Below are 17,103 nucleotides of genomic sequence, written 5' to 3' on the forward strand. Positions count from 1 at the left end.
CTACCATTCCAGTGTTTTACTCGCTATATTGTATTTACTTTGCCACCATGGCCTTTTTTGCCTTATCTCACCTCATTTGCTCACATCGTATATAGACTTGTTTATACTGTATTATTGACTGTATGTTTGTTTTACTCCATGTGTAACTCTGTGTCGTTGTATCTGTCGAACTGCTTTGCTTTATCTTGGCCAGGTCGCAATTGTAAATGAGAACTTGTTCTCAACTTGCCTACCTGGTTAAATAAAGGTGAAATAAATAAAAGTATCAAATACTTGTTCTCCCACTGTGTGTGTGTATATATATATATAAAGACTTTAATTTGTGTTAAACTGTTTTTCAAAATATTGTATTAAAGTTTAGTTGTTAACTTAACTTGCTTAATTTTTAACTTAGCTTAAATTTTCCCGGCATGCAGGGAAATGGGTAGGGCTGCTTGAAAACATATCATTATTTACTGTACATGAACTTTATTCCACTTTATAATACCACTTTTGACATGGGAACAGGTTGACACGGGAACAGCATTCATTAGACACGTTGTGAGGCTATGGAGTAGAGGTTGACACGGGAACAGCATTCATTAGACACGTTGTGAGGCTATGGAGTAGAGGTTGACACGGGAACAGCATTCATTAGACACGTTGTGAGGCTATGGAGTAGAGGTTGACACGGGAACAGCATTCATTAGACACGTTGTGAGGCTATGGAGTAGAGGTTGACACGGGAACAGCATTCATTAGACACGTTGTGAGGCTATGGAGTAGAGGTTGACACGGGAACAGCATTCATTAGACAGGTTGTGAGGCTATGGAGTAGAGGTTGACACGGGAACAGCATTCATTAGACAGGTTGTGAGGCTATGGAGTAGAGGTTGACACGGGAACAGCATTCATTAGACACGTTGTGAGGCTATGAGTAGAGGTTGACACGGGAACAGCATTCATTAGACACGTTGTGAGGCTATGGAGTAGGAGGTTGACACGGGGAACAGCATTCATTACGGGAACAGGTTGTGAGGCTATGGAGTAGAGGTTGACACGGGAACAGCATTCATTAGACAGGTTGTGAGGCTATGGAGTAGAGGTTGACACGGGATCAGGACTCCCGCGGATCTTGTGGGTACCGTGGGATTCTGGCAGGAATGGAGTGAGTTTCTAGAGTCAAGTTTTGGACGGGACAGGAACAACAGTCCACAGGAAAAAGTTGAAATAAAATAAAATAAGAATTTGTTCTTAACTGACTTGCCTAGTAAAATAAAGGTTAAAAAATACCTAATAGTTATTGAGCAATGTGGAACAAAAAAGAGACATTATTAACATCAGGTTGATATGGTTATAAGAGGATATATTATATTAACACAAACAAGTGAGAAGATTGAAACAGTTAAGCCACAACATTGATGTTGTAAATGTTATATTGTTGCATCCAATATGCCATCAGTTAATGTAATATAGTTAGTCTTGACAGGATAATTGTTGGTGTTATACCTTGATTTTCTGAGATGCCTCAACCATAAGGTGGTTACAAATCCTTGGTGTTTCATGTCTTCTGTGGTCAGCACTCTGCAGCACAACAATAATGATTGGCAACACCATCATGTTCTGTCCAGTCTGTTGCAGAAAGGAAACCTCAGAGCAGCTTCACATCCTGTTGCTAAACCCTGTAATAGCAGCCTTGTCCGTAACAGAAACTGTCAGCACAATAAACAACATGACAAAATCTAAGTTTTTTAAAAATAAAGTCAAAATCAAACATAACAAAAATATGTTTGAATGACACTGAGGGGCAGTGGTTACAGATAATACAGGCATGCCTGAGGCTGATGCTATGCAGGTGTTTGTACACATGCAGTATACACACTCTCATTCAAATGCACACATACACGGACACACACACATGTAAATATTGCCATACAAAACTCAAACATATTCAGTTTGCCTTGCTGTTATGATGTTTGTTGTCCTTTGATGTTTTCTGTTTTCCTTCGTCTTTGTCTTTTTTCTCTTTTGTCCATATTGTTGGTTGTTGGTGCATTGAGGAAAGGTCTTGAGGGTGGGGAATGGAATTATTATTATTATTTTTTAAATTCTCGGTGGTGGGATTGTCGGGGGGGCGGGGTATTGGATGGTTACGGGGTAGTTCTTGGAGAATTGTGGGGGTGGGGGTCTTGGAAGGCTGGTGGGAGATCTGTCGACGTGTCATAGGCTACCTGTGCACCACCAAGTCAGAACAGTAGGCTAAGTTCTGAGGGTGAAAGGTTTCGCTGATGGCCAGGTGTAGTGGTGGTAAGGATTCACTCCATGGTGCTGAAAAAGAAAGCTCTGCTGTTGGAACAGCTTTATGTAGGCCCTAACAGTTTGGGACAGCTTAATCTAGGCCCTAACAATTTGGGACAGCTTAATGTAGGCCTTAACAGTTTGGGACAGCTTAATGTAGGCCCTAACAGTTTGGGACAGCTTAATGTCTAACAGTTTGGGACAGCTTAATTAGGCCCTAACAGTTTGGGACAGCTTAATGTAGGCCTAACAGTTTGGGACAGCTTAATGTAGGCTCTAACAGTTTGGGACAGCCCTAACAGTTTGGGACAGCTTAATGTAGGCCCTAACAGTTTGGGACAGCTTAATGTAGGCCCTAACAGTTTGGGGATAAACGTTTGTCACCTTGTAGTGATATGCATCTAAAAAAAAGTTGAGTTTGCCCAACTAAGATTTATCTGCTAAAATCGCCATTGAACACAGCGATAATGATTGGCAACACCCTCATGTTCTCTAGTCTCTTGCAGAAACTAAACCTCAGAGCAACAAGCCTCACGTCCTACAGTTAAACACTAGCAGTAAAACAGTGGTAAAATAATAAAAATCACAGAGATGAGTGATAAAAGGCTGTGTTTGTGATGTAAGTCTGGCCTAGAGGTCCATCTTTATCATATCAATGTATCAATAGCCTGAAATGTACTGTGCCATGTGCACCATACATTTAGATGTGTTCATGTCAGAATAAATACATGTTTTCAAAATAACCTGTTTTATGTTGTTGCAGAGCATAAGAAGGCTTTTCCCAAATAACAATAACGGACGGTTCTGAACGATCAGTTGAAGAACGATGTGATTATATAGCCCAGAGGGCGATTTAGTATGACATGCTGCATACGTTTTGAGATTCCAATGGTCACACCCATATCGAACAGGTCACATCCGGTCACACCCACTGAACAAGAGCAAACATACCAGTAAGACTGTTGAATGGTACAAACCGTTCTGCGCTCGACTGAATACCCAGCTGGCATAAAATAAACCACTTGTATATTTATTTACATTTTATTTAACTAGGCAAGTCAGTTAAGAACAAATGATTTTCAATGACGGCCTAGGAACTGCCTTGTTCAGGGGGAGAACGACAGATTTCTACCATGTCAGCTCAGGGATTCGATCTTGAAACCTGTTACTCGTCCAACTGCTCTAACCACTAGGCTACCTGCCACCCGTATGTGAAGATAGTGCCCTCTGCTGGAGAAGTTTAAACTTTACTACACTAACGATTCGGAAAATCTCAATGAGATATTCTCCCTTCCTCATGTCCTCTCTAGGATCGGAGGCAAGGAACTGTAGAAACAAGTGCGCTTGTATGAAATGACACTGCTCCTACACTAGTGTCATCCAAAAATGTGTAAAGTGTTCAAAAGAAACACAGCTACTTGTGCTATACTTTTTTATTCATAAAAGGACAAGTAGTGTACTGTTTTTAAATGTGTGTATGTTTTTCTTATATGGCGAAATATAGAAATGTGCCTCTAGCTAGTCAATAAACTTAGGCTGGCATATAGATTTAAAGAAGCCACAGAAATTGACAAACATTTTGAGGTTGAAGTTTCTTCCTTTTTATTTTCAAAGCATGTACAAAATCAGTACACGGTGGTAAAAAGACAGGCTACACATCTTGAGCAAATCATTAGTACTAAAACAAAGCCTGAGCTCTGATTGGATAACAAAGGACATGACGATCAACAAGTAATCTGAACGACTGTTTGGGAACCTTAAAATGAAAACTGGAAAAGCGTAATGAGACAAACAAAACAACTAGACTGTTCACTTCAGAAAAATTATTTTTAGGTACAAGCTCAATTGTATTTCCTTGATTCCTTTCATCCTCTCTTCTCGCCACCTCAAAGCACATTGGATGAGAAGGAACATTCCGATTTTGTCCTCCAATGCATTTTAAGGTAGAGAAAGGATGCAAGAAATCATGGAAAATACATTCACCTGGGTTGTTGGGGTGGGCGGGCAGGGGGATAGCGTTGTTCCTCTACCGTGAGGAGTTGGAACTGGAGCGGAACGATGACGTCTGCGCCCCGGGGACCTGGAGCGTCGGCGCACCGGGGACCGTCTCCTTGGTGACCGAGACCTGCAGGTAAACAAAGCATCACTTCAAATCAAATTTTATTTGTCACATACACATGGTTAGCAGATGTTAATGCGAGTGTAGCGGGTAAAGTACCTATATATTGCGTCATTTTGCGTCATTTGAAGAAACTATCAACAGGTCAACATATTACACCACAAGGAGCTAGAGAGGCACTAGGAGTAGAGAATTAAACACTACAGTAATGTTCTCAGGACAGTAGGTCAGATTGGGGATTCAAATTACTGTTGAAATTGGTGATTGAACCAAGTATTTGTTAGCAGTATTGTACTATAACACCAGACCCAACAGGGCCACCAAGGCTCGGGCCATCAGACCACCAGGGCTCGGGCCATTAGACCCACCAGGGCTCGGGCCATTAGACCCACCAGGGCTCGGGCCATTAGACCCACCAGGGCTCGGGCCATCAGACCCACAAGGGCCATCAGACCCACCAGGGCTCGGGCCATCAGACCCACCAGGGCCACCAGGGCTCGGGCCATCAGACCACCAGGGCTCGGGCCATCAGACCCACCAGGGCCATCAGACCCACCAGGGCCATCAGACCCACCAGGGCCATCAGACCCACCAGGGCTCGGGCCATCAGACCCACCAGGGCCATCAGACCCACCAGGTCTCGGGCCATCAGACCAGGGCCAACACTGACCTTCTCCTCATGCGAGGTGGGGTGCGGCGCCACATGGGGGGAGGTGGGGGCATTCTGCGTGGGGGTGACTGTCTACGAGGGGGAGGGCGTATCCTTGGAGCCAACACGGCAGAGGTGGTGATCTCCTGACCATCAATCTGACCTGGGAACAACAGAAAGATGCACAAACCTCAGTCATACTAGAAACATCTGTTAAAATGTATATAAACTCCAGGACATTGAGATTTCAGACTGACACAAAGCAGTACAAGGGGTTAGCCAGCAGTACAAGGGGTTAGCCAGCAGTACAAGGGGTTAGCCAGCAGTACAAGGGGTTAGCCAGCAGTACAAGGGGTTAGCCAGCAGTACAAGGGGTTAGCCAGCAGTACAAGGGGTTAGCCAGCAGTACAAGGGGTTAGCCAGCAGTACAAGGGGTTAGCCAGCAGTACAAGGGGTTAGGCTCTGCACTGAGATGATACATTGGGGACGTAGCGTTCGCATGAAACAACGCCGTCATTGTAGGTTTTTAGCTGCTCCACCGGAAGATGGCATCACAGACTAGCACAAACAACTTTCAGCGTTTACCCTTCGTGAGTCATGCATCGACTGGGAGAAAATGAAAAAGCCTCTCACAGCTAATCTCCAGTCATGTGCTGTTTGTGCAACAGCCAGGTTTAATTGGCTACAATCGGAATGTATTACTTGTAGCTCAAAAACTATGTACCAGGTCTGTTATTGTTACAGTCTACAAGATTGTGTTCAGTAGGCACAAAACGACCGGAAACCAAGAGGAACCATCTGAACATGTCCAATAAGAATTGCTCATTTTCATTTGCAAAACATTCTACTACGCTGTGGCCTAATGAACATGCCCAAGATGCCCTCGTACCACCATCCATGTGTTTCAGGGCCTTCTGGGCCTCCTCTGGAGTCTCGAACTCCACATAGGCGTAGCCCCGGGACAGGTTTGGGTGGAGCCTCTCCACTGGCATGTCAATCATCTTGATCTTGCCGTAGGTGGCAAAGATCTCCTGGATGTGGTCCTGTTGAACAGAAGATAAAAATGGACTTCCAACATGTATCTCTGATGGCATGGTCTCGACATACAACTCATTCAAAGAGAATAAGTACACTTTTACTTTAAGGCTCAATATGTAGAAATCACTCTGCTATACATAGTTGCTAAAATACTAAAATGATCAACTAATTTCAGTTTGTGACAAAACAAGCAATGTAGGCTATAATGTAGAGAATCAGTGTACCATCTAAACCGCTGTGAAATATATTTTACATATCCCAAAATATCAATATATAAAGTTTTCGAACACCTACTCATTCATGGCTTCTTATTTATTTTTACTATTTGTCATTGTAGAATAATAGTGAAGACATCAAAACTATGAAATAACATATGGAATCATGTAGTAACCAAAAAAAAAAGTAATCAAAAAAAGTACAAAAATAAATATATAGATATATATTTGAGATTCTTCAAATAGCCACCCTCGATGACAGCTTTGCACACCCATGGCATTCTCTCAACCAGCTTCATGAAGTAGTCAACTGGAATGCACTTCAAATAACAGGTGTGCCTTGTTAAAAGTTAATTTGCAGAATTTCTTTCCTTCTTAATGTGTTTGAGCCAATCAGCTGTGTTGTGACAAGGTAGGGGGATATACAGAAGATATATATTTGGTAAAAGACCAAGTCCATATTATGTCAAGAACAGCTCATAAAAGCAAAGAGAAACAACAGTCCATCATTATGTTAAGACATGAGGGTCAGTCAATACAGAACATTTCAAGAACTTTGAACGTTTCTTCAAGCGCAGTCGTAAAAACCATCATGCACTGTGATGAAACTGGCTCTCATGAGAACCGCCACAGGAAAGGAAGACCCAGAGTTACCTCTGCTGCAGAGGATAAGTTCATTAGAGTTAACTGCACTTCAGGTTGCAGCCCAAATAACTGCTTCAGAGTTCAAGTAACAGACATCTCGACATCAACTGTTCAGAGGAGACTGTGTGAATCAGGCATTCATGGTCGAAATTGCTGCAAAGAAACCACTACTAAAGGACACCAATAAGAAGATACTTGCTTGGGCCAAGAAACACAAACAATGGACATTAAACCGATGGAAATTTGTCTTTTGGTCTGGAGTCCAAATTTGAGAATTTTGGTTCCAACCGCCTTGTCTTTGTGAGATGCGGTGTGGGTGAACTGATGATCTCTGCATGTGTATTTCCCACCGTGAAGCATGGAGGAGGTGGTGTGATGGTGCTTTGCTGGTGACACTGTCAGTGATTTATTTATAATTCAAGGCACACTTAACCAGCATGGCTACCTACCACAGCATTCTGCAGCGATATGCCATGCCATCTGGTTTGGACTAAGTGATAGTATCATTCATTTTTCAACAGGATAATGACCCAACACACCTCCAGGTTGTGTAAGGGCTATTTTACCAAGGAGAGTGGAGTGCTGCATCAGATGACCTGGCCTCCACAATCACACGACCTCAAAAAGTTGAAATGGTTTAGGATGAGCCCGGCCGCAGAGTGAAGGAAAAGCAGCCAACAAGTGCTCAGCATATGTGGGAACTCCTTCAAGACTGTTGGAAAAGCATTCCAGGTGAAGCTGGTTGAGAGAACGCCAAGCGTATGCAAAACTGTCATCAAGGTTAAGAACAAATTCTTATTTTCAATGACGGCCTAGGAACAGTGGGTTAACTGCCTGTTCAGGGGTAGAACGACAGGTCAGCTCGGGGACTTGAACTTGCAACCTTTCAGTTACTAGTCCAACGCTCTAACCACTAGGCTACCCTGCCGCCCCCCGCCCCATGTCAACAGCCGTGTCGTGTAGTCCCTCACCTTGGTCACATTTCTGGTCAGTCTTCCTAAGTGAACTTTGGTGGGCTTGGGGCTCGGGCTCCTTCTCCTTCGCTCCTTGTCATCTCCCTTCTTCTGTGTTTTGGACCTGTAGCACAATGGACAGTCATTACAAAACCATGAGAGTTTACAAAGTGAAGAGACACTATTTAAAGCGGGACAAACTTGTAGTTTTTCCCACAACTGAACCATTTTGATCATGATAAACGGCATGCTCAACCAGACCTAGGGTTCAAATAGTATTTGACATATTTCAACTACGTTCAGTGTGTGCCACTGGTTCCATTGTCCTAGATGAAGATAAAACATTTGGACCATTTCAAATACTATGTGAACCCAGGGAATTTCCCAATGAATAGACACTGTTTAGGACCACAATCACAATGTATCAGCTGGTACTTACGCGGAGCGGGAGCGGCGACGGTTGTCGTGGCGGCGGCGGCCGGGTCGGGTGACCCAGAGGAACTAGATGAGCTGGAGGAGCTGGACCGGGAAGACCCAGAGCGGCTGGTGCCAGAGGAACTAGAGCCGCTGGAGGAACCAGAGCTGGAGCCAGAGCTGCTGCTGGAGCTGGGTAGTAAGATATACATACACAAACAGGCCAGCAACAAGGGTTGTGTTCATTAGGCACACAATCGAAGGAAACTGAGTAAAACAGGGAAGTACCATCTGAAATTCATGTCCAATTAACCTCTTGGCCCACTTTGGAACATAGGGCATTCCAGCTTGGTTTAGCGTGAAAAGACCTAGCTAGTGTGTCCTAAAGCACTGTTTGCGGATGTTGTTGAGGTAGTTAAAGACTGTACAGAGTCTGAAAGAGCAATTGGGGGCATCTCACCTGCTGCTGCTCCCAGTGGATGCACTGCGTCGTTTGTGGCCCTTCTCCCTGCCTCTCTCCTTGTCCCCCCCTTCCTTTGTGGCAGTCTTCTCTTTTCCCCTGTCCTTTGACTTTTCCTCCTCCTTACGCTTTGTGGGTGACGGTGCCCTAAGTAAGTGAAAAAAATATGTAAATTAAGAACAGCATTATTATTAAGTTCCTCATCTTCAAACTCTAACTGTTTATATGTTGCGTTTATGCTACCGCCATTGCCTTCCTCCATTCATAGAACAAGCGAGGCCAGAAACGATAGCTAATTAGCAACGTTGTGCCCTGCTCTGTTTATGTAGCTCAAGCATTAAAATGTATCTAATGTAATGCCAAAATTGTCAACATTGAGAAGATCATAACATGGAATAGAAATAGTTATATAAACCCATAATACGTACATTTCGTTCGAGTCGGATGCAGGCTCAACCACTCGTTCCGCTGTGCTAAATCTGACGCGTAATGATGACGTGGTCGCATAAATGACGTTTTACACTGTTTCTCTTTGGTCAACATTCATACGAAAATCTTTAGCTAGCTATCAACCCTCGGCCACTGGTTCTACCAGTAAGGTTAGTTAATAGTTACTTGTTAAAAATGTATGTTTTCCCTAGCGATTTAGCTTGCACACTAAAGGAAACAATATGGGTCATTTTCAAATGAGCTGAAAACGTGCAGAATCGTATTGAGGTGAGTTGGCACCGCGATCAAATATTCTTAGCTAGAACTAGCTCACGTTAGTTATCTATTTAGATCAAATCATTTCCTTTTTTCAACGTTAAGGTAGGACCGTTAGGCTATGTGTTCACATTGTGGGACAGGTTTGATGCTATCTAGCTAAAATATTTACTTGCTAGACAATGGACAGTACACTGTCCCAACGTTGAGGCTAAACTGTTGGTACCGGTGGAGTAATGAAGATAGACTACGCTACGGCATCCAAGCTTAGTTCAGGTGGAAGTCTGTGGCAGAGGTTAGGATACACTGCCAGCCATGTTCTATTGGCTTATGTATTATGTTTATTTAGCTTACTAAATCTAGCTAATAATTTATGTATTTTGCCAAAAATAATCAGTCAATTTTGCCTGGAGTCCTGTCCTTCACAAGTTAAATTGCTTTTAATGTCAGTCTAGCTATCAATGTGAGGTTTCATGTGAATAAAATTATGTGATAGAATTGGTGCCATCTGTGTGATTTCTGATCAATTTAACTACACTAGCTTAATGTATTTATGTTTGAAAGTCTAATTCCAAATGCCCTATTTACTACAGTTAGAAGTGAATTCTCTGTCTCTCAACAGTTAGACTACTTCTAAGACCCGATTGGAGAAGGGCTCTTCCAGTGGAGCAGCCTGGAGTGAGTGACCAACCATGGGCCGTCTGGACGATGCTGCCAAGCGCAAGGTGGTGGAGCTGCGGCAGGCGGGTCTGAGCTTCCGGAAGATCAAGGCGGTGCTGGAGCTGGAGAACATCCGGGTGTCTGCCCAGGCCATTTACCTGTACCTCAAGGAGTTCCAGAGGAAGAAGGTTCAGAGGGGTGGTGAAAGTGCTGCAGCCACAGACCCACAGATCACACCTGGGGTTGGAGCAGGGAGGGGAGATGGTGGAAGCCGGGAGGGCTGGAACGACCAGCAAATACGGAATCTACTGAGGGAGGCGTCACGCCACGCAGGCTATGTTGCAGCGTCAGAGTTCGCCAAGCAGTGTCCTGGCTCCAATCCTCCTGAGGTCAGGGGTCAGGGGCCGTCTGGGACAGGAAGCGAAGGCGCCAGCAGAGGACAGAGCAACAGGACAGAGAAACCGGAGGAAGGGAACAAGAAGGAGGATGAGGATATCCAGATTGTCAGTGTCACATCATTGGCTCAGAACTCTCAACAGAGGGGTCTTCCAACCGCAGGGGCAGCGGCTGTGACTGTGACAGGCGCCTACATGCGTAAGAGAGCCACGCCCTCGCCAGCTACTAACCCCATACTGGCAGCACGCAAAAGGCTTCTGGATAAGGCTTTGTCTCATAGAGCAAAGGTAGGCACATCTCATAGTTGTGTGATCACTAAGACAAAAAGGGTGCAGAGACATCAAGTTTGAGTAGATATATACAGAAAGGGTTGGTAACAGGTGATTGGTGGGCCAAATTGAGGCCGCAAGCAATTGTATTTGGCCTACAGTTTTTCTATATTAAAAAATATATACATTTCAGAAAAATTTAAGAAAATTTGCTCCCAAATATTCAGACCAATAAATAGAGATGTGATAGTGTCTCAATGTAATGGAGGTATGTCATTATTCTGATATTGTCAAATACAATATCGGTTTGGGATTACTTCAGGTCATTTTGCAGTGTACAAATGGATATTATTAGGCCTATGTTCCTGTACTAAGTACAGCACATTGAGTTCATCAACGAGCCTCGGCATTTATGCGCTCTGCACAATTAGCCCGGGGATAGCTTCGGAAGCCCTAATACTCCAAAGTGTGATCAATGAGTTAGCCAGCTAGCTTTGATAAACCAGAACTGACTTTCTGGTTCATTAAGAAATCTAAATGTAGATGTTTTTGTCTGTCAATTAGATCATGCCCATTTCAAGCGTATCTGTCTAAAAAAATACAACGTTATTTCAAGTTGCTGACTAAGTCATTAATCCTGCTTTGTAGTATACCGCTCAGGCTTCTCACGCTCTGTTTGAAAGCCTGGGGATGATCTCGTAGCTAAGACGATAAAGGGCTGTAGTATGGTGGAGTCTACATGCTTGTGTAAATCTTTCAGAACAGTGTCATTTACATAAACATCCAGAACCTGTTTTTCTAACATTCCACTCCTTGTACACTTCTTATTTTGCATGTCAATGATTGGCAAGGAGTAGAAGTGTAGCAGAAACAGACTGGTAACCAGGCTCTAATTTTACAATCCTTTTCAAATGTTTCAGTAAAAGAAATGGCATTTTTGTTGTACATGTTCAGGTAGTAACCCACACGGTACACTCCGTTTCAAAATGTTTCCACTTTCTGAACCCTGGGTTGAAACAAATGATCACATGAGAGGTGTTATTACTGTGGTCATGTAATGTCTAGGCTTTGATTGGATCTTTATTTTTCCCCAGATAAGAGACTCTTCTTATCAGTCCTACCAGCAAGTAGCAGCTCTGCTGAGAAGAGAACAGTCTAATGCTTCTGGTTCTGATGTTCAGAGACCTGTGGCAGCAGATCAACCACAGTCCTATGACCCAGTCACTCAGAGGCTTACTCAAGTGGTGAGTACAAGGCGAAGGAAACTCACCATAATATACACAATTATTATAAATAGTGCCGATTCAATGTCACAAACCGGCTCAGAAGTTCCTAACAAAAGGAGACAACATGGAGATAAGGAATAACAAAATATATTTATTAATTTAACTAAATACAATTAACAATGGTGTGTGTAGTCGGTAGTGTGAGTGGTTGCGTGCATAAATGTGATGAGGTGTGTTGAAAGGTGCCAAAGCAAACAAACCGCCACAACCAAAGTCTAACTGTCTGCATGGAGAGAGTCTCAATGAATGGGGAAGAGGCGTATTTATCCCGGGACACACCCGAGCCCAGGTGTGTCCCATTTCGCTGACGACCCTCCCGGGCTCCCACCGACATCCTATTAAGGAAAACAAGAGCAAAGAATTTGGCAGACAGAGTGGGAGGGTGGTCGTCACCCCCCATAAAACCGGGACCAACAAGGACGGTTAGAATCAGGCCAACTCCTAGCATCAGCAACACGTTCAAACAATGAAAATAACTAAGTTTCCAACAATATCAAATGTGTCCGGGGCACGACCAAAAGAGGAACAACCCCTAGGTAAATCTGGGTCAACTTCCCAGAGCAAACTCTCTCCTGAGATCTTTCCTTCCCTAACCAACTCAAGCCGCTCTTGTTGCAGCTTTATTTTTGCACGCTCCAAATCCTGTTTAAATTGCAACTCCTTTTCATACTTTAGCTGTAACAGAAGCAGTTCTTTCTGCTGTTCAAAAGAATACTAGGGCTAACAGATGGTGCCGCCATCGTAATGAAATGGGGAGATGGCGAGTCCTCGGCAGAAGCTGCCCCAGTGATAACTTCAAGAATACCACTCCAGAGTGGCCTTCAATATCAACCTAAGAATTTGACATTTATCACCAATTTCAACCTTGTAGTGTTAAGCAATCTTCAACAGCTGTTCCTTAGGACATAACTCTAACAGTTCCTCTGATGGAAAGCGAATGAACGTGTCTACGTAAGATGCCATAGTCACAAGTAAATACAACAAAAAAAATCTCGCTCTTCCCCTCTGCTGAGAACACCAGACCACAAGAGAAATTAATCACACTGGGCACCACAGAAGAGAGATGATATATGGAGCTTCCCCAAAACCTACAATAACTCAACCCTAGTCTTAGTGAAACCAGAAACTGAATAGCTGACTATATATAAAACTAAATTTAGCATTAGCGTTCAAATAAAATATATATTGTTTTTTTCATTTTTTTCAAAGGTTTTATCATAGTTGCATTGCCAAAAGTTGTTGTAAAGAAGTGACATTTGATATAAATATGTGAATGTGTTTAAAAGCTATATAATTTTAGGTAAAGGGGTAAGTTGTAACAATGAGTTACAACAACTAACCCCAGTCACGGGAGCCTTGTGAAAAATATGATTATTGTCATCAACTATACCAATCAAAAGGCCTGATCTTACTGATAAAATATGTGTCGATACATAGATATTGTTCCAAAGGTCAATAATGAAAATAGAGAGGCAGCAAAATATATTTTAAAACATGGCCTCAAAACAAATCTGTCAATGAAACCAAAGATTGATGGATACATTTGTTTTTAAATTAAACTTCATAGTTATGTAAAGACTAACCAATCATTGGCACATGGAACATCTTTCTAAGTAGGTTTTAATTTTATATATTTAGCCTGTTACAACTGACCCATGTTACAATGGACTTGTACTCTGCAGAGGAATTTGGATGGCCAGCAAGGAGGCAGTGTTCCCAGACAGATGTTCCAGCAGAGAGTCGGTGGCCAAGCTGTCCGCTCCCCACACCCTACTCCTCCCCGTGTGGGCATCCGGCTCCCCAACCCCCCACCACCACCCACCTCCCAGGGTAGTAGCCCTGTCATCCGCCTCCAAAGCCCTGGGAGCATGAACCAGGGCCTTCTCAGGAGAGACAGGAACCCCAGCCCCCAGCAGGCAGCTCACCAGGAGGCTGGAGGGAGATGCGGGGGAGGGGGTGGTGGAGGTGGGGGTCTCCAGGAGCAGGTCCAGACCCTGGGCTCTGAGATCCACAGCCTGAGCCTGGCGGTGCGCATGCTGGTGGAGCAGCAGTACCGGCTGGAGAGGGAGCAGGTCCAGCAGACCCAGGTCCAGAAGCAGATTCTCAGCACCCTGCAGACCCTGGCCTCCAGACTGGAGGCACCCTGTACCAGCCTCCACCAGCAGCGACAGCATCCCAAAACTCCCCCACCCCCAGTCTTACCTGCCTCAGGCTCTGCCTCCTACTGCCAGGACACATTCCCCTTCAGCCAAGGAGGGTATGCTCAGTGCAGCCAGGCCCAGCCCAGCTACAACGGGATGGACAGCTCCAGTCTGGAGACCATAGAGACCTTCAAACTGTCCGGACAGAGCCCCCATGGCATCAACGGCTTCCAGACGGGCAGCAGCAGTAGTACCACCGATAGCCTCCTGCTCACACACACCCCTACATACACGCTGGCGCACACACAGCCTTACTCGTCAGCCTACACACAGCAGCCACACACTCAAACACACATGCCCTCATGCACACAGTCTTACGCCACCACATACACGCAGTCACACACACAGTCCTATAGAGGTACAGACAGTCCCAGCACCAGCACAGAGGGAGCTCTCCAAGACTGCATGGCCCCCACCCAGGCCTCTGTTGACCTGGACTCAGACATCACAGTCTCCCCACAAGAAACCCAGCTCAACATCATTAAAGTGGAGGCTCTCTAACATGCTGACCAGACCGTGCGTGCGCCATCGTGGGCATGTTGATTTTGTCCACCCACACCAGACGCAATCAGGGCACGCAGGTTGAAATATCAAAACGAACTCTGAACCAACTATATTCATTTGGGGATGGGTCGAAAAGCAAGGTGAATGCACCAATTTGTAAGTCGCTCTGGATAAGAGCGTCTGCTAAATGACTTAAATGTTAAATGTAATTAAACATTTATGTCAATTTAGTTAGCTAGCTTGCTATTGCTAGCTAATTTGTCCTGGGATATAAACGCAAGCGGTGTGGTCAGCATGTAAGGCTTTAGTTCACTCGTATCCAGACTTATAGGGACAGTTTTCTAGACACAGATTAAGCCTAGTCCGAGACTTAAAAGCATGTTCAATGTATAATGGAAATTCTGGAAAAGGTGCTTTAGTCCAGAACTATGCTTAAATTGGTGTCTAGGAAACCAACCCCATATAGAGTTCAGTTCCATAGTTTCAATCCAAAGTTGCTTCTGCTCTGTTCACATTTGTACATTTAATTATCCACTACCTCTCCTTTAGCCAAATGTTTCAGTACATGTTATGTCTTGGGTTTTTAAGGGATTTCTTATGTTTTTGAAGTATGTGTCATTATTTTTAGAACTGTGAATATCCCCATCGAAATGAATACCACTTCATTGTCCATTCTGAAAGGAACATTTGTCCTCGAGACTATCTACACTTATTATCAAATCACAAAGAGCAATACAGAAGAAGCATGTCTTATCGTTTTAATAATGCATTTGGATTATGTTGCCATCAGTCTTTACAGAGCATAAAACTCTTTACCAATGCAAGGTCTCTGCTGCCTTCTGCTAGATCAGCCTTAAAGTGCAGAATGTCCTGTCTGTACATAACTAAATGTACTTGAATAAAGTGCTACATAATATCCAACAAATTAGGAAGTAATTCATATTTATGGCAGTGTTACAGTGGAACTGATAGCCTTTTAACTACTTTGCAAATATGAGACAAACGGACAATCATATCAGTCAAAAATATCAAATTCCCAGTCATGCTTCATAACCAACTTTACAAGACCTTTTAAAAATAGGTTATATTTTACTAAAAAATGCATGACCTCTAAATTGTTTGCATTGTTTGCATAATTAATATAATTCACCAATACAGAATATAAATGAATGCAGTTTCAATGCAGTTCAATGAATAATTAATATAATTCACCAATACATTTTTTGGTAGTCCAAAACATATTGCTATCAGGTTGTAAATGACAGCTGGTCTGGTACATTGTTTGTGAATTTCAATGCATAATTAATATAATTCACCAATACTCCAAAACATTTGGGATGCAGCTGGTCAGGTACATTGTTTCATGAATTTTCAATTACAGGTTGTAAATCAGCTGGTCTGGTACATTGTTTGCAGTATCAGTTCAATGAATAATTAATTTTTTGGTAAAACAGGTTGTAAATGACAGCTGTCATTTGCAAATTATATATTTTAGCTGGTCTGGTACATTGTTTGCAGAATATATGAATGCAGTTCAATGAATAATTAATATAACAAAAATGGACGACTCACTAAGGCTGGGAATGTCAATACAAGAGCAATGATCCCAATTCAGTCATAATGTGGCTAATAGCCTATCGTACATGTGGCAAACACAAGGCCCGCGGGCCGAATAGAACACACAAGCGAGTAAATGAGTCGAGCTGTCATTTACTTTCTGAAATTATAGCCCGATGTGCTCACTTTGGTGTGTCCGGTTTACAGTGCGCAGTGTGGGGGGAAGTGACAGACATGCCACAGTCCAGGCTAGGCTTCTCAAATGTTGCAGTCTGGCTTCGGGTTTTTAAAGCTTGACAATGATTAACTAAAAAACTAAACCTTCAACAAAACACAACACGAAAGAGTTACATGTATGCCTATTACAGCAACATTTGAGCAGTAACCTGGCTACTCAACTACAATATACAGTATTTTGAGTGCTGCAGTGCAAAAAAAGGAATAACATGTTTTAAGTTTAAATGTTACAACAATCCAAAGCTAAGTTGTCATTTGGAGTTAATACTTTTTGATATTGGTTGCAGCATATTGTGCACATCTCTGCAATCATAGTACCACGGCTAGAATAATATTATTTATCTCTGATTTTAATATGCTAAATTGCGACAGCATCCTATGTACATAAGTGGACATTATAAAAGGCCATATTTCAGTTTGGGTTGCAGATGCACGAAGAAAACAAAAAACAAATAGTCAATGTCTGGTCCGTGATTTCATTGGAGGAGTGGGCGAGTGACCGAATCCCCCCTCATGTT

General features: G+C 43.2%; 1 protein-coding gene and 1 pseudogene across 4 annotated transcripts; one reads left to right on the plus strand and one right to left on the minus strand.

Annotated features, from left to right (window-relative positions):
• Nucleotides 1-3,862: 3,862 nt before the first annotated feature.
• On the minus strand, nt 3,863-9,344 carry LOC118373744 (RNA-binding protein with serine-rich domain 1-like; annotated as a pseudogene).
• LOC118373745 (uncharacterized) lies at nt 9,294-15,716 on the plus strand. 4 transcript variants are annotated; one of them, XM_052519580.1, is made up of 5 exons: nt 9,294-9,369; nt 10,098-10,818; nt 11,658-11,678; nt 11,895-12,044; nt 13,769-15,716. In XM_052519580.1, exons 2-5 carry the CDS (start codon nt 10,168-10,170, stop codon nt 14,786-14,788), a joined length of 1,842 nt encoding a protein of 613 aa, XP_052375540.1. In that variant the 5' UTR covers nt 9,294-9,369; nt 10,098-10,167; the 3' UTR covers nt 14,789-15,716. The 4 variants fall into 4 exon arrangements, with proteins under 4 accessions (XP_052375540.1, XP_052375542.1, XP_052375539.1 ...); XM_052519582.1 differs by lacking the exon at nt 9,294-9,369 and adding an exon at nt 9,406-9,487 and having other exon boundaries at nt 10,102-10,818; XM_052519579.1 differs by lacking the exon at nt 9,294-9,369 and adding an exon at nt 9,413-9,487.
• The last annotated feature ends 1,387 nt before the right edge of the window (nt 15,717-17,103 follow it).

This window comes from Oncorhynchus keta, chromosome 5 (assembly GCF_023373465.1).
Source record: "Oncorhynchus keta strain PuntledgeMale-10-30-2019 chromosome 5, Oket_V2, whole genome shotgun sequence".
NCBI classification, from domain to species: domain Eukaryota; kingdom Metazoa; phylum Chordata; class Actinopteri; order Salmoniformes; family Salmonidae; genus Oncorhynchus; species Oncorhynchus keta.